We start from the raw sequence: 20244 nt of genomic DNA, 5'->3' as shown, positions 1-20244 counted from the left end.
GTGATGACAGATATGAGACATCAGTGATGACAGATATGAGACACCAGTAAATGATTACAGACATGAGACACCAGTAAATGATTACAGACAATGAGACACCAGTAAATGATGACAGACATGAGACACCAGTAAATGATGACAGACATGAGACACCAGTAAATGATGAGACATCAGTGATGACAGACATGAGACATCAGTGATGACAGACATGAGACATCAGTGAATGATGACAGACATGAGACACCAGTGAATGATGACAGACATGAGACATCAGTGATGACAGACGTGAGACATCAGTAAATGATTACAGACAATGAGACACCAGTAAATGATGACAGACAATGAGACACCAGTAAATGATGACAGACATGAGACACCAGTAAATGATGACAGACATGAGACATCAATGATGACAGACATGAGACATCAGTGATGACAGACATGAGACATCAGTAAATGATGACAGACAATGAGACACCAGTAAATGATGACAGACATGAGACACCAGTAAATGATGACAGACATGAGACATCAATGATGACAGACATGAGACATCAATGATGACAGACATGAGACATCAGTGATGACAGATATGAGACACCAGTAAATGATGACAGACATGAGACACCAGTGAATGATGACAGACATGAGACATCAGTGAATGATGACAGACATGAGACATCAGTGATGACAGACATGAGACATCAGTGATGACAGACATGAGACATCAGTGAATGATGACAGACATGAGACATCAGTGATGACAGACATGAGACATCAGTGAATGATGACAGACATGAGACATCAGTGATGACAGATATGAGACATCAGTGATGACAGACATGAGACATCAGTGATGACAGACATGAGACATCAGTGATGACAGACATGAGACATCAGTAAATGATGACAGACATGAGACACCAGTGAATGATGACAGACATGAGACATCAGTGATGACAGACATGAGACATCAGTGATGACAGACATGAGACATCAGTGATGCAGACATGAGATATCAGTGAATGATGACAGACATGAGACACCAGTGAATGATGACAGATATGAGACATCAGTGATGACAGACATGAGACATCAGTGAATGATGACAGACATGTGATATCAGTGAATGATGACAGACATGAGACATCAGTGATGACAGACATGAGACATCAGTGAATGATGACAGACAATGAGACATCAGTGATGACAGACATGAGGCATCAGTGAATGATGACAGACATGAGACACCAGTGAATGATGACAGATATGAGACATCAGTGAATGATGACAGACATGTGATATCAGTGAATGATGACAGACATGAGACATCAGTGATGACAGACATGAGACATCAGTGATGCAGACATGAGACATCAGTGATGACAGATATGAGACACCAGTGAATGATGACAGACAATGAGACATCAGTGAATGATGACAGACATGAGACATCAGTGATGACAGACAATGAGACATCAGTGATGCAGACATGAGACATCAGTGATGCAGACATGAGACATCAGTGATGACAGACATGAGACATCAGTGATGCAGACATGAGACATCAGTGATGCAGACATGAGACATCAGTGATGACAGACATGAGACATCAGTGAATGATGACAGACATGAGACACCAGTGAATGATGACAGATATGAGACATCAGTGAATGATGACAGACAATGAGACATCAGTGATGACAGACATGAGACATCAGTGATGACAGACACAAGACACCAGTGAATGATGACAGACACAAGACACCAGTGAATGATGACAGACATGAGACATCAGTGAATGATGACAGACATGAGACATCAGTAAATGATGACAGACAATGAGACACCATTTTGCCAGTGTATATGAATGTTAATGATTCTTATGTTGCTGCTTTTTTACATATTCTTTCATTTATTCGTCACATTTATTTGATTTTTTAAGGAAATCACAGTATACACAGAATAAAGAATTTATATATATTTTATCTTGATAGATAAATTTTATATAAGACACCTAATGATTGATTTCTTTTTGGGAGAAAATTGCATCAAATCTGTTTGTAGTGGTCCCATACAGGTCCTTCAATAGTCACAGATACAGGCCCTGTGGGCCTGAGACATTAAGTCTGTTTGAAGTTGCCCCATTCATGTCCTTCAATGGCCATAGATACACCGTCTAGGCCATATGGGCCTGAGACATCAACTGTGTTACAGGGGTCACAAATGCAGGCCCCGTGGGCCTTAAATATCACATTATCTGTAAATCACCAGACACCCTACCTGGAATAAAACACCTCTATTTCATCTCTGCCGGAGGACATGTAACATTATAGCTATCAACACTTAACATATTCATACCATTATTCTAAATGGGGATTTTTGAAAAGGGTTTTTTATGTGTTTTTCAATTATAGCAGGTAATTGAAATATAAAAGTTATCACTAGAGATTACTGAATCTGTTTTGTGGAGAGATTTCATTGGATTTGTACTGGGTATAGAGTATTGATCGAAGGCCATGACAGTATAATATCTGGTTCATGTCTTACTGACCAATAGTGCTCGGATACTGAATAGATGAACAGGCTATTTTTCTGCTTATTGCAAAGTTAAACTCCTCTAATCTGGCTCAACGAGAATTATTTCAAAATCTTGTAATGAATTTTCGATATAAGGAACTATTTCCTCTGGTCTCAATGAATTCATTTTAACAACTTTTACTGTACTTGTCCGAAGTAGTACATTATACTTTAAAATGAGATTATTTACTAAATAAAAGTATGATTTTACAGAGCTTCATTGTAAGATAGATTTAAATAAGTGACTGTCATTAATTGATATGATTTAAACAAAAGATAAATCTGGCTTTTTAAAACAAGAGTTGTTGCCCCTGATGATGTATAATCCTTGCTACCTGGAACACACTGATCAGGTTGAGTTCCTTGTGTGTGATGTAGACCTGTTTTGATCAATTTAGAAATGCAGTGTTTATTGCAAGACAAGAAATAACATTAGTTAGAATGTGTGATGAGCTACAAAAGATATGGATGGGCTTATTATCAGGTATAGCTTACAGACTCTATTGAAATTGTGGGAAACACTCGATAGACAACATCATCAGATTACAGTAAACAAAATGTAGATAGATTTAATATTGTAATGAGCATCAAAGAATTGGTGGTTGTTTTTATTTTCAAAGGTGATGCTGATGTTTTGGGATTGGGCAATTAGTCCAAGTCTTGCTTTAAAGGCTTGTCCAAGGTTACAGAACTATCAATGGTAGATCAGTCAGTGCTGGAAGTAGGCTCGGCATCAGAAGAATTCATGGAAAGACAGTTTGTAGCTAGGTTGATAAAAAATTAGTATTTTCCTGATGTTAATCATTGATATGTCACTGGAATTTATTGTTGGCCTGGTATATTTTTTCTATAAAAAGTAATTTTGCTCTATATACACATGACTGGGTTAGCAGCAATGAGAGTGTAATGTAAACATGAACAATGTTTAGCACTATTTGTAAATATTTGTAAAATGATCCAAATGTCCATTTTGACAACAATGCCGTGTCAGCTTATCAAAGTATAAAAATGTAACAGGAAACAGTAATAAAAATCCCATATCACACTGGGCCTCTAACTAGCGACCTTTCGACCTTTCGCTGTCCAATCTCTTTCTGTCCAACATCCTCCCTCTGGGCTGATGGGAAATTCCCACTAAGCCTCAACTAGTAATTTGGTACATTGAAAATAAAATGCAAAAAGAAAATTGGAATGTGCTTCATAATTTCCATGAAAAAAAATTTCTTCTTCTCCTTCAATTTTTTTGTGAAATTTGAATCAACCTTAAAAGACCTTTTCTGTAACTCACATCTAAAAGATATTTTCTAAAAGTAATCTTAAAAATGGATTTGAAATATATAGGTCAAAGCTAGGTACGCTATAGTACAATACACCTGGAAATATAACAAACAATTGACTACATAGCTCCTAACACACTGTGATACCTGTGATACCTAATCCAGGTGATCCTAGCTCTAATCCTTTGACCTTATCCAGGTGATCAACTCCTACACAGGTATGGTGGTCGTAGGTATCCTGGTGGCCGTAGGTATTATTGTGGCCGTAGGTATCGTGGTGGTCATAGGTATTATTGTGGCCATAGGTATCGTGGTGGACATATGTTCGTCCCGGTGTGTCCTAGATAAGGGTATTGACCATTCTCTCCAGACATATCAGCACCTGTTGAAAGCCCTCCCAGTGACTTCCGTAAAGTGCCAATTATATGTCCCTCGATGAGGAAAGTCAGAGATATCCCTTGTGATGTCACGGGGTCATGGATATTTATAAACTCACAACAGGAGGAACAGATGGCTACCTTTTGTTGCATTACCTGGTTATATACAGTCTAATGTATCAAATATAGTTTAAAAGTCTTGTTATGTATTTCGGCATTTACATACGTACCAAAATAATCTCTTAATTAGCCACATAGAGGGAACATTGTTGATAAAGACATCAGATGACAAAAGACAATAATATGTAAAAACTGTAAATAAAATTTTACGATACACAGTGTGATTGAATATAATGACAGAGGGATGTATATCAATTATATACAGGTCATTATGAGAGTAAAGGAGTCTAACAATGATTATAAGGAAATTACAATTATATACAGGTCGTTATGAGAGTAAAGGAGTCTAACGATGATTATAAGGAAATTACAATCTTCTTCGGGATGAGGAGGAGTTAACGAGACAGATTACAGCAATACACAGACTTTGTATTGAATGATGTGTACAGCAACAGTTGGCACTAATATCTATATGTGAACATGTATACAAAAATTATAGTTCCAGAAACGCTGGGTAGGTTTGTGTATCAAGCTGAATCTCGAGAGTAAATGGAATCTAAAAATCTTCATTTTTTATGAAGAAATGTTTTTTAACATTTGCAGGAAGAAACCCAGTTGGTGGTGGGTGAATAAACATATACAATTTACCTGAATACCTATAAATATACAAACTCTTCATTTTTTTTTTGGAAAAGCATCTGACTTTCTGAGGAGGTACACAGAAGTATAGACGTTTTTATCAGAAAATGCCTGCTGTTTCGATGAAAACAGAGCAAGTGTGAAATTTCTTTACCGCCTGATTTCTTGTATATTTTTATGAGCCAAAACACCCAGGATTTGAATCTGTGTATAGGAAAACTGAACTACATCAAGGTTTATGTTAGTTCATCATGGATTCTTAAACTACCTGTAATTTTGAGGTACTTCTGGTTTTTACCTGTGATCAAAGGTATAAACTGATTTAAGGTTTAACAAATGATTTCACCATTCAATTACTGTTATAATAGATCTAAACAAGTGAGGTGGAAATGTACAATCACAAAAAAAGGTGTAGTGGGAGGACCTACTGTACATAGCCGTGTGTTAGAGATGAACTGTTCGTGATAAGCATTAGTGGTGCCCCCATTGATTGACATTGTGAAGCTTACCTATCACCAGTACACAGATGTACCTACACACCGGCCCCTAGACATCTGACAGGGACAACTCAACATTTCTGTATAGAAGAAAATCAGAAGAGTTAGAGAAATGATTTTTACCTGTTTTTTTTGTACCTTGGATGAGGATACAGCGTTTGAATTAATGAATATATTATGTTTATGACTACACATTGAGTGATTTTCACCTGGTGTTAGACGAGTCTGTCAGGTGAGCCCATGACAGATGTTCTCACCTGGATAAAACATTGAGGAACAAAATACCTGTGATTTAAGGATATATCCTCATATTGCACCAAATAAGATGACTTTTTAATTTACTGGATGAAGAAGTGGTTCAGATCGTGTCCATGGTGGAGACCTAACTGTTCTTGTCTATGTTTCTTGTGAAGCTCGTATCCTAAATCTGTTCGTGGAGGTTTTTTAATGTATTAATCAATCTATAAATATTTTATACTGATTCAGGTTGACCACTTAAAAAATCAGTCTACCTTGGTATATATTGCTAATCAAACAAGGACTTTGTGTACATTACATCGGACTGCTAATTTTCCACCGTTTGCCGTTAAAATGTAGATAGTATTGTTTGGTTTAGACACCTGTATAGTGTAGAGCAGGGTTGTACCCCAGGATTATCAAGTCTATATATGTTATTCTGAAAAAATGTTTATTCTAATGGCCACACAGGTATTTTTTTAATTGTGTATGATATTGACATGAAAGCTTAGAAAATTGCATAGGGCGGGTAGTAAGAAAATGGAAAGCCTACTGTGAAAATAACTGTTTTGTTGGAAAGCAAATTGAATCTATTTATGGATTTTAAATTATAATTAAAAGGCTAATATTTTAAAGTGAAAATTTATTGAGTGTAATTTTATCAGATTCATTTGTTATAAATAGAGTATGTTACCTTTGAACCTCTGTCTGAACTATCCTGCCCTATGAATGGGAGGTATTGTCGAGGGTTAATGTGATTGTCTGCTGTACATAGGTTACAAGTTGGCTCCTATTTTGATACAAAATTGAGTGAGACGAACAATTTTAGTCAAGGCATTCTTTCGTTCTGAATTTACAAAGCGTACCTGGTACATTTGTAAGATATAGATCTATACATGAGAATTTTCTTGAAATAGAATTTTAAAGAATTAGAGACATTTGGATGATGTTATTTCAGGTGATTGAAGCAAATCACAGGTGAGATATTGAAAGGTGTACCAAAACAGACTCCAGGTGATTCCTAAATAAAGGAACACTGAATGCTATTCGAAACAAGAACGTCAAGTTGGAAGAAATTATATTTGAAAATTTGGAAAAATTTGAGTTTTGAAGAACAATATACAGTACCCTCTTTAAAGGAATTAGAGAGTGGGAACAGTTTAGTTGTGTGACAATTACAGGAATGAACAATGAGATACACATCCATCAGGCGCGGATCGTGTGGAGTCCACCTATTTGTTTACCTTGTCTTTAATGAGACACAAGGATTGTAACAGACAGGTATACAGTCAGTGACACCTGGGTCTATATGTCACCTAAACTTTGTTAGCTGTAGTAACACAGGTATATATACTTTGTAGAGCTATAATCCCAGCCTAAATCACTGTGTTAACAGGCAAGCAACTTAAACTGTTTATCCTTCTGCACATCAAAATCAGTGAGCCGCAACAAACTTTTTACATACAACGGATAACCTCGTGATTGTCATACTTCCTCGGTCAACGAGATCTTGGCCTTTCAGATAACTTCCATGAGATAATATTTCATCGTAACTTTTTTTCTATTGGATGATTGTAACTTTGAAAATGTCACCATAAGGAAGAATTTCACTGACATATTTAACATACACCAAGATATTGGACCAAGATTCCTCCAATGTTTACATCTTCTGTGTCGTCATTGATTAGATATGGACTCGACCTGGACGAAGTAACTGCACCATATGGAATTTATAGAAATAATCAACATGGGGACTTACAGTGTGTTGGTATTATCGGTCTAAAGGAGATACAAATTAACCACACATTGATGTGGTTACTTCCTTATGAATTGTCTGGCAGATTCAAGTGTGAAACAAAGGACTTATCATTATATGATTACATAAACCTTGACATTTTCTATTTTGAAAAATTTGAAGGTCATTTGGTTGACTCTATAGAAGGAAAAGAACCTCAGTGTTGACAATACAAATGTAGTAGTAATTTTGCATTGATAAAATATTCAATTACTTATTTACTTGAACTTTAAATCAAACTTTGAATATATGTATTTAAGATCTTGGATTTCAGCTAATAATTAAGCTTTGACATTATGTAAATGATCCAGATTTGACAATATAGACACAGTTAAATGTTTTGTCTGGACTTGGATGGCCTATACTACAATCAGGATCGGTTATAAATAATGGAGGTGAGGTTAGTTCTATAAGGTATCCGTATTACTTCTCTTCTACACCATACATATGGATATCAAGATGATGGCGATTCAAAGGAAGTAAGAAATATTGTGTGTTTTTTGGTCTCATTGACGTTTCCTGCTGAGTTTGATTATTCCTGAACTGGGACTAACATTTAATGACTTCATCTGTGGTGTAGGATATAGAATGTGAAAATCTGTTATACCAAACCCACACGAGTGTGGGTACTTAATTGTGGAACTCGGGAGTAAAAACAAACACATGCAGGTAAACGAGACGACTGTCAGATTTTGGTACCTCCAACCTGGAGAGTTCGTCTCAGCCGATTTCCTGACAAACCTTACTACATTTGTGTAGCTCTACATCACTTGAGTTTAAGTTAATGTGAGAGAAAACAGCTCAGAATCCAGGTAATTGTACAACTGCAGTTATTAGAGGCACATGTGCACCAAACTTTCGAGGATAATTTCATGTGATGATGGACTAAGGATGGAATTAAGGAAAACCTATCATCATGTTGACAGATGGAGATTGATCGACACAAAGCTTTGCCTTCAGCATATGTAAAACATTTCCTCTATTTTTTCTTTCATATTGTTTGGAAATGGGATTTTTATGACCAGGTAATTATATGGTTTAAGATTCTACAATGAAAAGTTGCTGAAGCGTGACATCCATAAAAAGGGGAACAGCTTTAAAGGTGTGCATCCTGTACTACAAAATGTCATCTCAGCTTTTTCTTTCTAGACTTGTAAATGCAAGCCGTGACATTAAAGTAATTTGAAAGTGTAATTTTGTATTTAAAAATATATTGGTGATGATATTTAACTACGAAATTGGAGGTGGACACTGTGTGAACGTGTTTATGCAGAGGTGAAAATTGATATCTTAAATATTGGTTAATGTATTTTTTAATGGACAAAAGAATTAAACCTGTGGTGACTTGATGCTGGTCATAAAATGTGTGATGTTGATACATTGATCCAGAAGACAAGGATATATATACACTTTATTTGGTGAAGTTGAATATCATCTTGTTCTCAGACAAATTCATGGTGTGGATATACATGATTAAAATCTCGTGTCAAACACGAGAAGCCTGTGAAATATTTCGTTTATGTGATGTCAGACCCAGATTCAAATTTTTAAAGAATTAAGTTGAAGCAATATACTTGGAGTAATAGATAAATACAGTGATCTGATAGGAAATTACCAAAAAAAGCAATATGTGATTTGGGAGAAAATCCTAGCCATTGGAGTGGATCTAATTATGGAGATCTACCTGTAACACAGGAAAGGATGTGGAAAGGAAATGTGTAGGATCGTATGTATAATAGAGAGGATTCTAGTAGGATCCATGTGGATTGTTGTATAGAGGATTCTAGTAGGATCCATGTGGATTGATTTATAGAGGATTCCTGTAGGATCCATTTGGAGGGTTGTTAGGACTATTCCTGTGGAATCCATTCAGAGAGTTTGTTAGAGGATTCCTGTAGGATCTACGTGGAACGTTGTTTGGAGTATTCCTATGGAATCCATTTGGAGCATTATTTAGACGATTCCTGTGCTATCTCTCTAGAGAAATGCTATGGTATTTGTGGTGGTGCTCATGCTTGGATTGATGATGGGGATAACCATGTACCTGGTTACCTGGTTGACATGGCGATTACAGGTGAGTTTTACACGTACCTGACAGCTGCACTCTTATCTCAAGTGCCAGAAGTTGGCAAATAATGATATATGCAGGTCTTACAGTCTGGTGCTGCAGAGATCAGTACATATATCCCCGGTATTTTTAGACTTAATGCTTATTACATAAGATCTCCAGGTCTTCGTGACCTTCTTTCAAGCTTTGTTAGCTTGATTGGACAATTATAAAATTTTACAAATATGAATGATATCTGAATTAATTTGTTCTCTTAATTTAACTGTTGCATGTATAGTAGCCTACACAGCTGTTCTGTTTATAACGTTGATGTTGGTGTAGAAGTAATTTGATGTGATATGAGATTAGTTATGTCAAACAGTGATTACCTCCCTTTATTACAAAATTATAATTGTTTGCATTATGTGACTGCTTCATGGACACAAAGATAATCCTTAAAGATACATTTATGACAGGTTTTTTTGTGAGATGAAATGTTAAGTATAACTGCAAAGGCTATTGGTGTGTGGTTATCATAGCCACGGGATCAAAATACACTACAAAATATTGGTGTGTGGTTATCATAGCCACGGGTCAAAATACACTACAAAATATTGGTGTGTGGTTATCATAGCCACGGGTCAAAATACACTACAAAATATTGGTGTGTGGTTATCATAGCCACGGGTCAAAATACACTACAAAATATTGGTGTGTGGTTATCATAGCCACGGGTCAAAATACACTACAAAATATTGGTGTGTGGTTATCATAGACATGGGATCAAAATACACTACAAAATATTGGTGTGTGGTTATCATAGCCACGGGATCAAAATACACTACAAAATATTGGTGTGTGGTTATCATAGCCACGGGATCAAAATACACTACAAAATATTGGTGTGTGGTTATCATAGCCACGGGATCAAAATACACTACAAAATATTGGTGTGTGGTTATCATAGCCACGGGTCACCGTCAAAATACACTACAAAATATTGGTGTGTGGTTATCATAGCCACGGATCAAAATACACTACAAAATATTGGATATTTCCCAAAGTTTGGACATGCATCAGGTTGAAGTGTGTCCATGTGACCCAGACTAAAACAAACATAATCCTGTACAAAGAGCATTTGAGTTTGTGTGATGCAGTAGACAGTAGCCCAATGTGTTTCTATAGATTAGGTACTGACCAGTCGGCTTGGAAACAAGCCAGGCCAGTGGGTGAGGGATTCCTGTATCTGGAACTTAAATTACCACAACACTTCCACATTGGTATGTAAGCTCTAGCCTGCTTGATGAGGAAGTTCTTCATTAACAAGTGGAACTATTTTTAGGTAAAAAACAAATTCTTTACCAGATAAGACAAGTAAGCTTCTATGTAAATTCAGTTGTTACTATGGAGCCTGGAACAGGGTTATAGTATTAGTTGTTACTATGGAGCCTGGAACAGGGTTATAGTATTAGTTGTTACTATGGAGCCTGGAACAGGGTTATAGTATTAGAGGTGAGTTTTTGTACTATTTCATCTCCTGTTTTATTTTCTTCAGTCTTCAAAATGTTTTGTCAAAGTTATGTAATGTTGTTCAATGATAATGCCTTACTAATTACCGTGTAGCTGGAATGACATTATGATAATCAAACCTAAAATGTGTACATTCCTCTCTTTCTCTACATTTATGGTAATTAATCCAATTCTTTCCTTGATTTTTGATTTTGTCACTCTATCAAAATAACGACAAAACAATTTTTGTTGAATTTCGGATGGAATGTAACTTGCTCTAGAATATCTTAATTTAAATATTTCTGACAATTTAGATCTGGATAGGTTAGTCTGACAAAAAGCTGATCCTTAATCCTAGACTAAATATCACACAGTCTTAATCCTAGACTAAATATCACACAGTCTTACTATCTCAGTTATCTCATATTATTAAAGAATATGTTTGAAAACTGTCACATGTATACATATATGTACATGTAAAAACAACTGTTCTTTGGTTAAGGCTATATGCTACTTTAGGAAAGATACATTTCCTGATAAAAGAGTTCAGCCAGTAAATAATACTACTAATAACAAAGGGAGATAACTCTACACCAAATGATTACATTATTATCATTACTACATTCTGATCGACCCATCAACACTGAAAAGGCCATTAGGGCCAGTAAATGGTAATAACATTGATATACATAGTGTATATATAAAGGTGTGTTATAGGACAAGTATTGTTATTTATGGCCTTTCAGCCTTTCATTTCACAAGAGTATATATTTATGCCTTAATCATGGACAAATGTCATTCAGTAACATGAAAGATTTATTTACAAATACATGGAACATACAGCACCAATATGACTGAAATGTGACGAGTAAAAATCAACTACAAATATAAATGGTAGTGTACAGGTGCCATGGCGATACACCGCCTTGAGGATCACATTGAGTTCCTATCTCACAGCTCTGTACAATCTCTATCAATAAACTCTATTAGTGTAATAGTCCTCAAATGTGACCTGTCTTCTGATTTACACAGAAATGTGACCACCACTCTCCAGAGGGAGTCCAACACTAATAAAACATGTGGACATAATCTATTTTGACAAATTAATGACCCTGTTTGATAAAAAATATTAAATGTTGCTTTAAGACAGACTTTAAAACAAAAAGTGTCATAATCTTGAATATCTTAAGGGGATTGGAAATCATTACGACTATCCCTGTCATTATTGCTGAGTTAAGGCCAGGGTGATTGTCACTTGTGCTTCGTTTTGTCAATCTTTGTTGACGCCAACACAAAGAGGTTGTGAAGATTTATGGAGTGAAAAGGATGTTGATGACAGAAAAAAGAAAGGCTTTGAATCTTATTAAACTCATTAGTTCCCCAGACAGTTGTCAATGAAGAGTTAGTCAGTCATCAGTAGATTGGCAAATAATATCTTTATTTTTCTCAGGAAAGTAGAATATCGTAATAATGGGATCCACTGTAATGGGATTAAGCTGCCAACAAGGTAATGATATAGCACTGCCTCACATTGTGCTGCAAGGTTAATGACATTCTTTGTGTTTTACGAGATTGGAAAGTAATTGTTCTTTTAAGGATTTTTTTTTTACTTATACATTGTAGTACTTATTCTGTCTTAAAAATGAATTAAAACAAATGAATTAAAATCTAATTCAATATTTATCCAATAGTTTTGAACTGTTTTATATGATTTACGGTAATAGTATTACATGTATATGGTATGTGTTTTTGATGTTATATATGATCCAGTTGTTGTACATGATCTGACTATATGAACGCTTTTAAGATTTAACTGATGGTCAACCTGATATTATTATAACAATGTCATGTAGCTTACAGTCTTTTGTATAGGGAAATTATTAACTATGTGAACTATAGAGATCTTCTGTTGGCTGTAGTACTGTCCCTAGCTGTGGATGGGCCGTACAACCCAAACAAACAAACAAACAAACAAAGTTCTGTCTGTACAGTTATTATATATCTGTACAGTTTTATGTACAGCCATATTTTTAGTGCTACGTTGGGAAACTAAACAGTAACACATTTTCTTACACTTTAAATAAAAACAAAGTTGGTGATTTTTTTTATATTTGAAAATGATAGACAGATAGTTCCTACACCATGTGGTTATAGCTAATACAAACGGACGGCTCTTTGATGTATGATAATGATATTGCAGTTTTACCTGTGAATTTTTCTGTTTCTATCCATGCGTCCTGTCTGTCATTCCACCCAACACTTGACCCAATTTACCTGCTGCATTCCTTATTGTTGTAAGAGTAAGAAAGAGCCCCCCTCCCTCCCTCCCCCCTCCCCCCTCCCCCAAATCAAATGTACTGGTTATTAATCTATATTATGCAGGGAATCATTTCAGGCCCTTTTTAGACTTTGGAAAAATTTCATTACATGTTCTTTGATCCAAAACACCTCCAGGATAATAATTTAGGCTAGTTTAGTCATGAAAACCCCTGGTAAACATACTAGTAGCTATATAGCACTCCAGAAAGATATTTTTGTGGGGTGTTCGACTTGTAAGCCAGAGATCAGGGTTCAATCCCTAGAGGAGGCATTGGAAATAAATATAATTTATCATGTGCTGTGTTACATATAGCACAATCAGTGAAATGATTTCATTGGCTAGAACTAAATCGTTTTTACCTCCGTGATCTATCTTCGCATAGCTCCATTTTATCATATCGGGGCATTGACACAAAGAGGCCCTTAATCATGAATTATTCATGAAAGAAATCCAGTTATCTGATTGGTTCTGCAGAAGATGGCTATGCAAAATCATACCAATCAGAAATGTTGTTTTATATGTTCTTTACTTTGTTAAGGAAGATGTCAGATAACAAACCATTTCTACATATGGGCAGAGCCATCTTGGTTTACAGTTTCTAAATGCATATATGTATATTTTCCAGACGAAAAAGAGCTTCATTGATAAGAAGCATTTTGATTGGTTGATATAAAGAATATTCATGTAAAACCAAAAGTTTTCAAATCATTCCTCCCATTGATCAAATGAGTGAAACGTAGAGAAGACCTCATTGGGGCCGATGAGGCTTCATCTGACAAATTACCAGTAAGGAGTATTTGGGTGATATAACAGGCCTGACATAAAGTATTTGGTGATAGAACAGGCCTGACATAAAGTATTTGGTGATAGAACAGGCCTGACATAAAGTATTTGGGTGACAGAACAGGCCTGACATAAAGTATTTGGGTGATATAACAGGTCTGACATAGAGTATTTGGGTGATAGAACAGGCCTGACATAGAGTATTTGGGTGATAGAACAGGTCTGACATAAAGTATTTGGGTGACAGGCCTGACATAAAGTATTTGGGTGATAGAACAGGCCTGACATAAAGTATTTGGGTGACAGAACAGGCCTGACATAAAGTATTTGGGTGATAGAACAGGCCTGACATAAAGTATTTGGGTGATAGAACAGGCCTGACATAAAGTTTTTGGGTGATAGAACAGGCCTGATATAAAGTATTTGGGTGATAGAACAGGCCTGACATAAAGTATTTGGGTGATAGAACAGGCCTGACATAAAGTATTTGGGTGATAGAACAGGCCTGACATAAAGTATTTGGGTGATAGAACAGGCCTGACATAAAGTATTTGGGTGATAGAACAGGCCTGACATAAAGTATTTGGGTGATAGAACAGGCCTGACATAAAGTATTTGGGTGATAGAACAGGCCTGACATAAGTATTGGTATGAACAGGCTGACATAAGTATTTGGGTAGACAGGCCTGACATAAAGTATTTGGGTGATAGAACAGGCCTGACATAGAGTATTTGGGTGATAGAACAGGCCTGACATAAAGTATTTGGGTGATATAACAGGCCTGACATAAAGTATTTGGGTGATAGAACAGGCCTGACATAAAGTATTTGGGTGATAGAACAGGCCTGACATAAAGTATTTGGGTGATAGAACAGGCCTGATATAAAGTATTTGGGTGATAGAACAGGCCTGACATAAAGTATTTGGGTGATAGAACAGGCCTGACATAAAGTATTTGGGTGATAGAACAGGCCTGACATAAAGTATTTGGGTGATAGAACAGGCCTGACATAAAGTATTTGGGTGATAGAACAGGCCTGACATAAAGTATTTGGGTGATATAACAGGCCTGACATAAAGTATTTGGGTGATACAGATAGAACAGGCCTGACATAAAGTATTTGGGTGATAGAACAGGCCTGACATAAAGTATTTGGGTGACAGGCCTGACATAAAGTATTTGGGTGATAGAACAGGCCTGACATAAAGTATTTGGGTGATAGAACAGGCCTGACATAAAGTATTTTGGGTGATAGAACAGGCCTGATATAAAGTATTTGGGTGATAGAACAGGCCTGACATAAAGTATTTGGGTGATAGAACAGGCCTGACATAAAGTATTTGGGTGATAGAACAGGCCTGATATAAAGTATTTGGGTGACAGAACAGGGCTGACATAAAGTATTTGGGTGATAGAACAGGCCTGACATAAAGTATTTGGGGGACAGAACAGGCCTGACATAAAGTATTTGGGTGATAGAACAGGCCTGACATAGAGTATTAGGCTGATACAACAGGCCTGACATAAAGTATTCGGGTGATATAACAGGCCTGACATAGAGTATTTGGGTGATAGAACAGGCCTGACATAAAGTATTTGGGTGATATAACAGGCCTGACATAAAGTATTCGGGTGATAGAACAGGCCTGACATAAAGTATTTGGGTGATAGAACAGGCCTGACATAAAGTATTTGGGTGATATAACAGGCCTGATATAAAGTATTTGGGTGATATAACAGGCCTGACATAAAGTATTTGGGTGATAGAACAGGCCTGACATAAAGTATTTGGGTGATATAACAGGCCTGACATAAAGTATTTGGGTGATATAACAGGCCTGACATAAAGTATTTGGGTGATAGAACAGGCCTGACATAAAGTATTTGGGTGATATAACAGGCCTGACATAAAGTATTTGGGTGATACAGATAGAACAGGCCTGACATAAAGTATTTGGGTGATAGAACAGGCCTGACATAAAGTATTTGGGTGACAGGCCTGACATAAAGTATTTGGGTGATAGAACAGGCCTGACATAAAGTATTTGGGTGATAGAACAGGCCTGACATAAAGTATTTGGGTGACAGAACAGGCCTGACATAAAGTATTTGGTGATATAACAGGCCTGACATAAAGTATTTGGGTGATAGAACAGGCCTGACATAAAGTATTTGGGTGATAGAACAGGCCTGACATAAAGTATTTGGGTGACAGAACAGGCCTGACATAAAGTATTTGGGTGACAGATTGGTTTGGTTTGGTTTATTTTGTTTAACATCCTATTAACAGCTAAGGTCATTTAAGGACGGCCTCCCGTGCGTGCGACATGTATGCGTGTGATGAGTGCGTATGTGTGTTTTGGGAGGCTGTGGTATGTTTGTGTTAAGTCTCCTTGTGATAGGCCGGATCTTTTGCCGATTTAGAGTGCTACCTCACTGAAGCATACTGCCGAAGACACCCAGCAGCACACCACACCCGGTCACATTATACTGACAACGGGCGAACCAGTCGTCCCACTCCTAATTTGCTGAGCACTAAGCAGGAGCAGCAACTACCATTTTTAAAGACTCTGGTATGTCTCGGCCAGGGGACAGAACCCAAAGCCTTCCTCACAGGGGCGAACGCTCAACTAAAGGCCAAAAGTGAGGCATTGTCAAGGGAGACATTAGGAAGAAGAAAGTTGTTAAGAAAGAAGAGAAAAGATAAGATCCCAAGTTTAGTCGCCTCTTACGATCATGCAATGGGGGCAGCAGGTACAATTCTTACGCCCTACCGGCAGGGCAGGACAGGCCTGACATAAAGTATTTGGGTGATAGAACAGGTCTGACAAAAACTTGTTACTGGAGCAAAACTCTTCAAGATTCACAGTTGTATAATTTTAGAACCTAAATTGTCAATACATTTGTATATCTTCCTTAAATCTACAGTGGTTGAGAGGTTCCTGTGGAACACAACACATGTATGTATACAAGGGCTATCATTACATTGACATTACCATGGTTATGATTATAAAATCTAAAACTAGAGAATGCATCAGATAAAAATGGATTGTCGGTACAGACCAAAAGTCAAATCAACTCTGACGTGGAGCAATGCACTAACGTTTATCTCACCGAGATAAAGGACCAGTCTAAAAAAGAAACAGCTTCATTTCTTCAGAATAAAATCTGATATGTGCCATTTATCTCTACAGAATTTATATTAAAATCTCCTATAGTACTGATAAAAAATTGTCTGGCGTCAGATGTTTGGATAAAGTGCCAAAAAGCAGGAACATTTCCAAGGCATTACTTGTTTTGAGGATTTCTACAGGAAATAATATCTGAGGAAAGCCATGAAATTGTTAGCAAAGTGTCTCAAGTACTCTACCTTCTACAAAAAGGGAAAAGCTTCCTGGTTTTTATTTTATAATTCACTGTAGTATAAAATCTGAGGAGAAAAGTGTCTAGTTGTTGTTGATGTTGTATAATTGTGACTGGCAGATCACACCACTTTCTGTAATATAAAACACTTATCTGTTTAACAGCTACATGTTGGCCTTCTTTATAAAATGGCAAGACCTTTGAAATTTTAATGAACATTTTAGCACCTTTTGAATCAGATTTGACTTTGCCAGATAATTGCATATTAGATAAACTCTCGGGTATTTTTACTTAAATGGGATATTGATTTATTTTTGATATCAGATTTAATGAATGCAAAGATAGAATTGAGAGTTATGTGCCCTTGTATCAGAGACATTTAAGTTTGTAATGTTCGTGTTAAAAATCTAGTGATCTCCTTGATGTTGTGAATTGACTCAGAAAAAATTGAATTCAATTTACACACTGACATGAATGTACCGGTAAATTCTGTGTAACAGTAACCTAACAGCTTCGGAGCTACTGTAGCTGGTATCCGTACCTATGATTGTTAAACAGGAAACACTGGTTTTTTTACCCGAAAACATTTCAATAACTGAAGGAAGTTCAGATCATGGTAAAATGTAAAGATTCTTGTGTTTGTCATTCAGTCTAAGAACCGTACCTTCCAAAACACTTCTGGCTGACTCATAGTCACACATACTGCAGATTTTCTACCTCAGCACATGGAGCCTCCCATCTGGAGGTGAGTTTGTAGTGTGTAATGATCTAGACAAATTATAGGGGAGGTAATTGGTCCATTTAACAAATTACGTATCCACCATGATTTATGGGTTAGGCTGTCTGTGATGGTTACTATCACCTGATGAAAAAAAGTTGAATGAAGAGGAAATGAGCTTCTCTAGAACGTCCACGAAATTCCACAGTAGTAAATGTTCTCGGATGTTGTAATGCAAAATTTATACAAATCTAGTTTATGCTTAATAGATGTTGCAGTAGGTAAGGTTAGGTCAAGGTCATTGATGCACATTATGTCAAGGTCAGAAATCAAGTAAAGGCCCATGTAAATAAAAGGCTACTAAGGTGAGGTGACAGTCATTTATCTTAGGTCATCAGGGTCAGTTAAAAGCAGATATGTCACACTGAGTACACATAATAGTTGATCAAGATTACTGTAGTCGTATATAGAGGTTGAGGTCAAAAAAATATCTAAAGGTGAAAATTTACAAAGTTGTTCCAAATCCCAGGAATATTTCTGATAGAATACATAACCTTTCCTATCACTTAACAGGCTATATGGTTCTGATAGAATACATAACCTTTCCTATCACTTAACAGGCTATATGGTTCAATCCCAGGCAGGAAACATATTTCAGTTTAACACTGCGGGTGTTTTAATTAATCCTAGATAATGGGGCTGTTACTAGGTTTTTATGTTCGATCACTTGTACAACTGTGTCATGTTTTATTTATCAGTACTAACAGCCTAATTTAGCTGTCTTTATCAGCCAGCTTTATGTTGTCAGGGATGTAGCGTCCATTTCTGCAGGGAATTATTATTCAAATGAACAGATATGTTGGCATATATAATAAGAAATTCCATTAATGGAATTATGATATCCATATTTATTTTTCTGTTTGGTGGGTACAGGCAATTGATTTCCATAGCCGTCTATGTAATTGTACCCAGAGAACTGGTGTAGTTGCTTAATATGACTCAGCCTCGAGGGCCAAGGGACTCAGTTATGGAGGTTTAATGATAAAAAAATTGATAGTTTGAGATCTTCCAAATAACTTTATTGATAATAATCAATTAATTTTTGGATTTTCATGTTTTTATGAGGACTCTTTTCTGTTGCAAATTTGGTATTTCCTCATGAATTTCTTGCTTGAGTTTGAATTGTATCTACAGCAACAGAATCTTTTATTGTCCAACAAATCATTAACGAAGGTTTTATGTCAAAATAAAAGCTGGACAACTACATGCATTGAAAGACATGAAAATGAAATGGAGTCAGTTTTTACTAGTTTACAAATTTAAGACCTTTCAACATTCTTGTCTTGTAATGTTAAAGTGATACCCTGGGTAGGCAGTGCACAGTCTGACTATATCTAATAGTTTGACCTTGGTAGGGAGTGCCCAGTGTGGAGCCTCACGACTCTATCTAATAGTTTGTCCTGGGGAGGGAGTGCCCAGTGTGGAGCCTCACGACTCTATCTAATAGTTTGTCCTGGGTAGGGAGTGCCCAGTCTTGAGCCTCAGTCAGGGTTGTGTTTAAGATCAGTGGAATCGATCAATAACAACAAACTGCAGAGTCGGCACTTTCCTGCCTGTACTTACTCTCTAAGTAATCAATATGTAGCTGGAATATCAGGGTTATGTTGTGTTTGTAATATTTACTGAACCAAGGGAGAGCACTCTTGTTGATCTAGGGTAGAGTTGTAGAGATTTTCTGGCTTCACAATCAAATGTTTTTTCACAAAGGCATATCTTGTGTAAAAAAATATGATGATTTTACAAGAAATCCTGGCCACCTACAAACTGGCCTTATGTTGTATAAATGTAGGTTTATTGACAGAGATGACAGTATGATGTTGTGTGTTGTATAAATGTAGGTTTATTGACAGAGATGACAGTATAATGTCGTTACCAGAGGTCAAAACTGGGATCTCTCTGGATATGTTGCTTTAATACATA

The 20244-nt window shown here is 36.5% G+C and overlaps 1 protein-coding gene across 3 annotated transcripts in view; it reads left to right on the top strand.

Annotated features, from left to right (window-relative positions):
* The window catches only part of LOC117342707, a 145550-nt gene that overhangs the window by 39825 nt on the left and 85481 nt on the right, over nucleotides 1-20244 (top strand). The window contains exon 1 of one of the 3 annotated variants that reach the window (XM_033904924.1): nucleotides 9498-9596. The exons of the other annotated variants lie outside the window; for them this stretch is intronic. Within the exon in view, the coding sequence (XP_033760815.1) occupies nucleotides 9513-9596 (84 nt within the window). The 5' untranslated portion in view covers nucleotides 9498-9512. Of the gene's footprint in view, nucleotides 1-9497; nucleotides 9597-20244 lie in introns of those variants that run through there. 3 annotated transcript variants of the gene reach the window in all.

The sequence above is a fragment of the Pecten maximus genome, chromosome 14 (assembly GCF_902652985.1).
Source record: "Pecten maximus chromosome 14, xPecMax1.1, whole genome shotgun sequence".
Taxonomy (NCBI): Eukaryota; Metazoa; Mollusca; class Bivalvia; order Pectinida; family Pectinidae; genus Pecten; species Pecten maximus.
The sequence above is the reverse complement of the archived record's forward strand: the minus strand, read 5'-3'. Positions and strand labels throughout refer to the sequence as shown.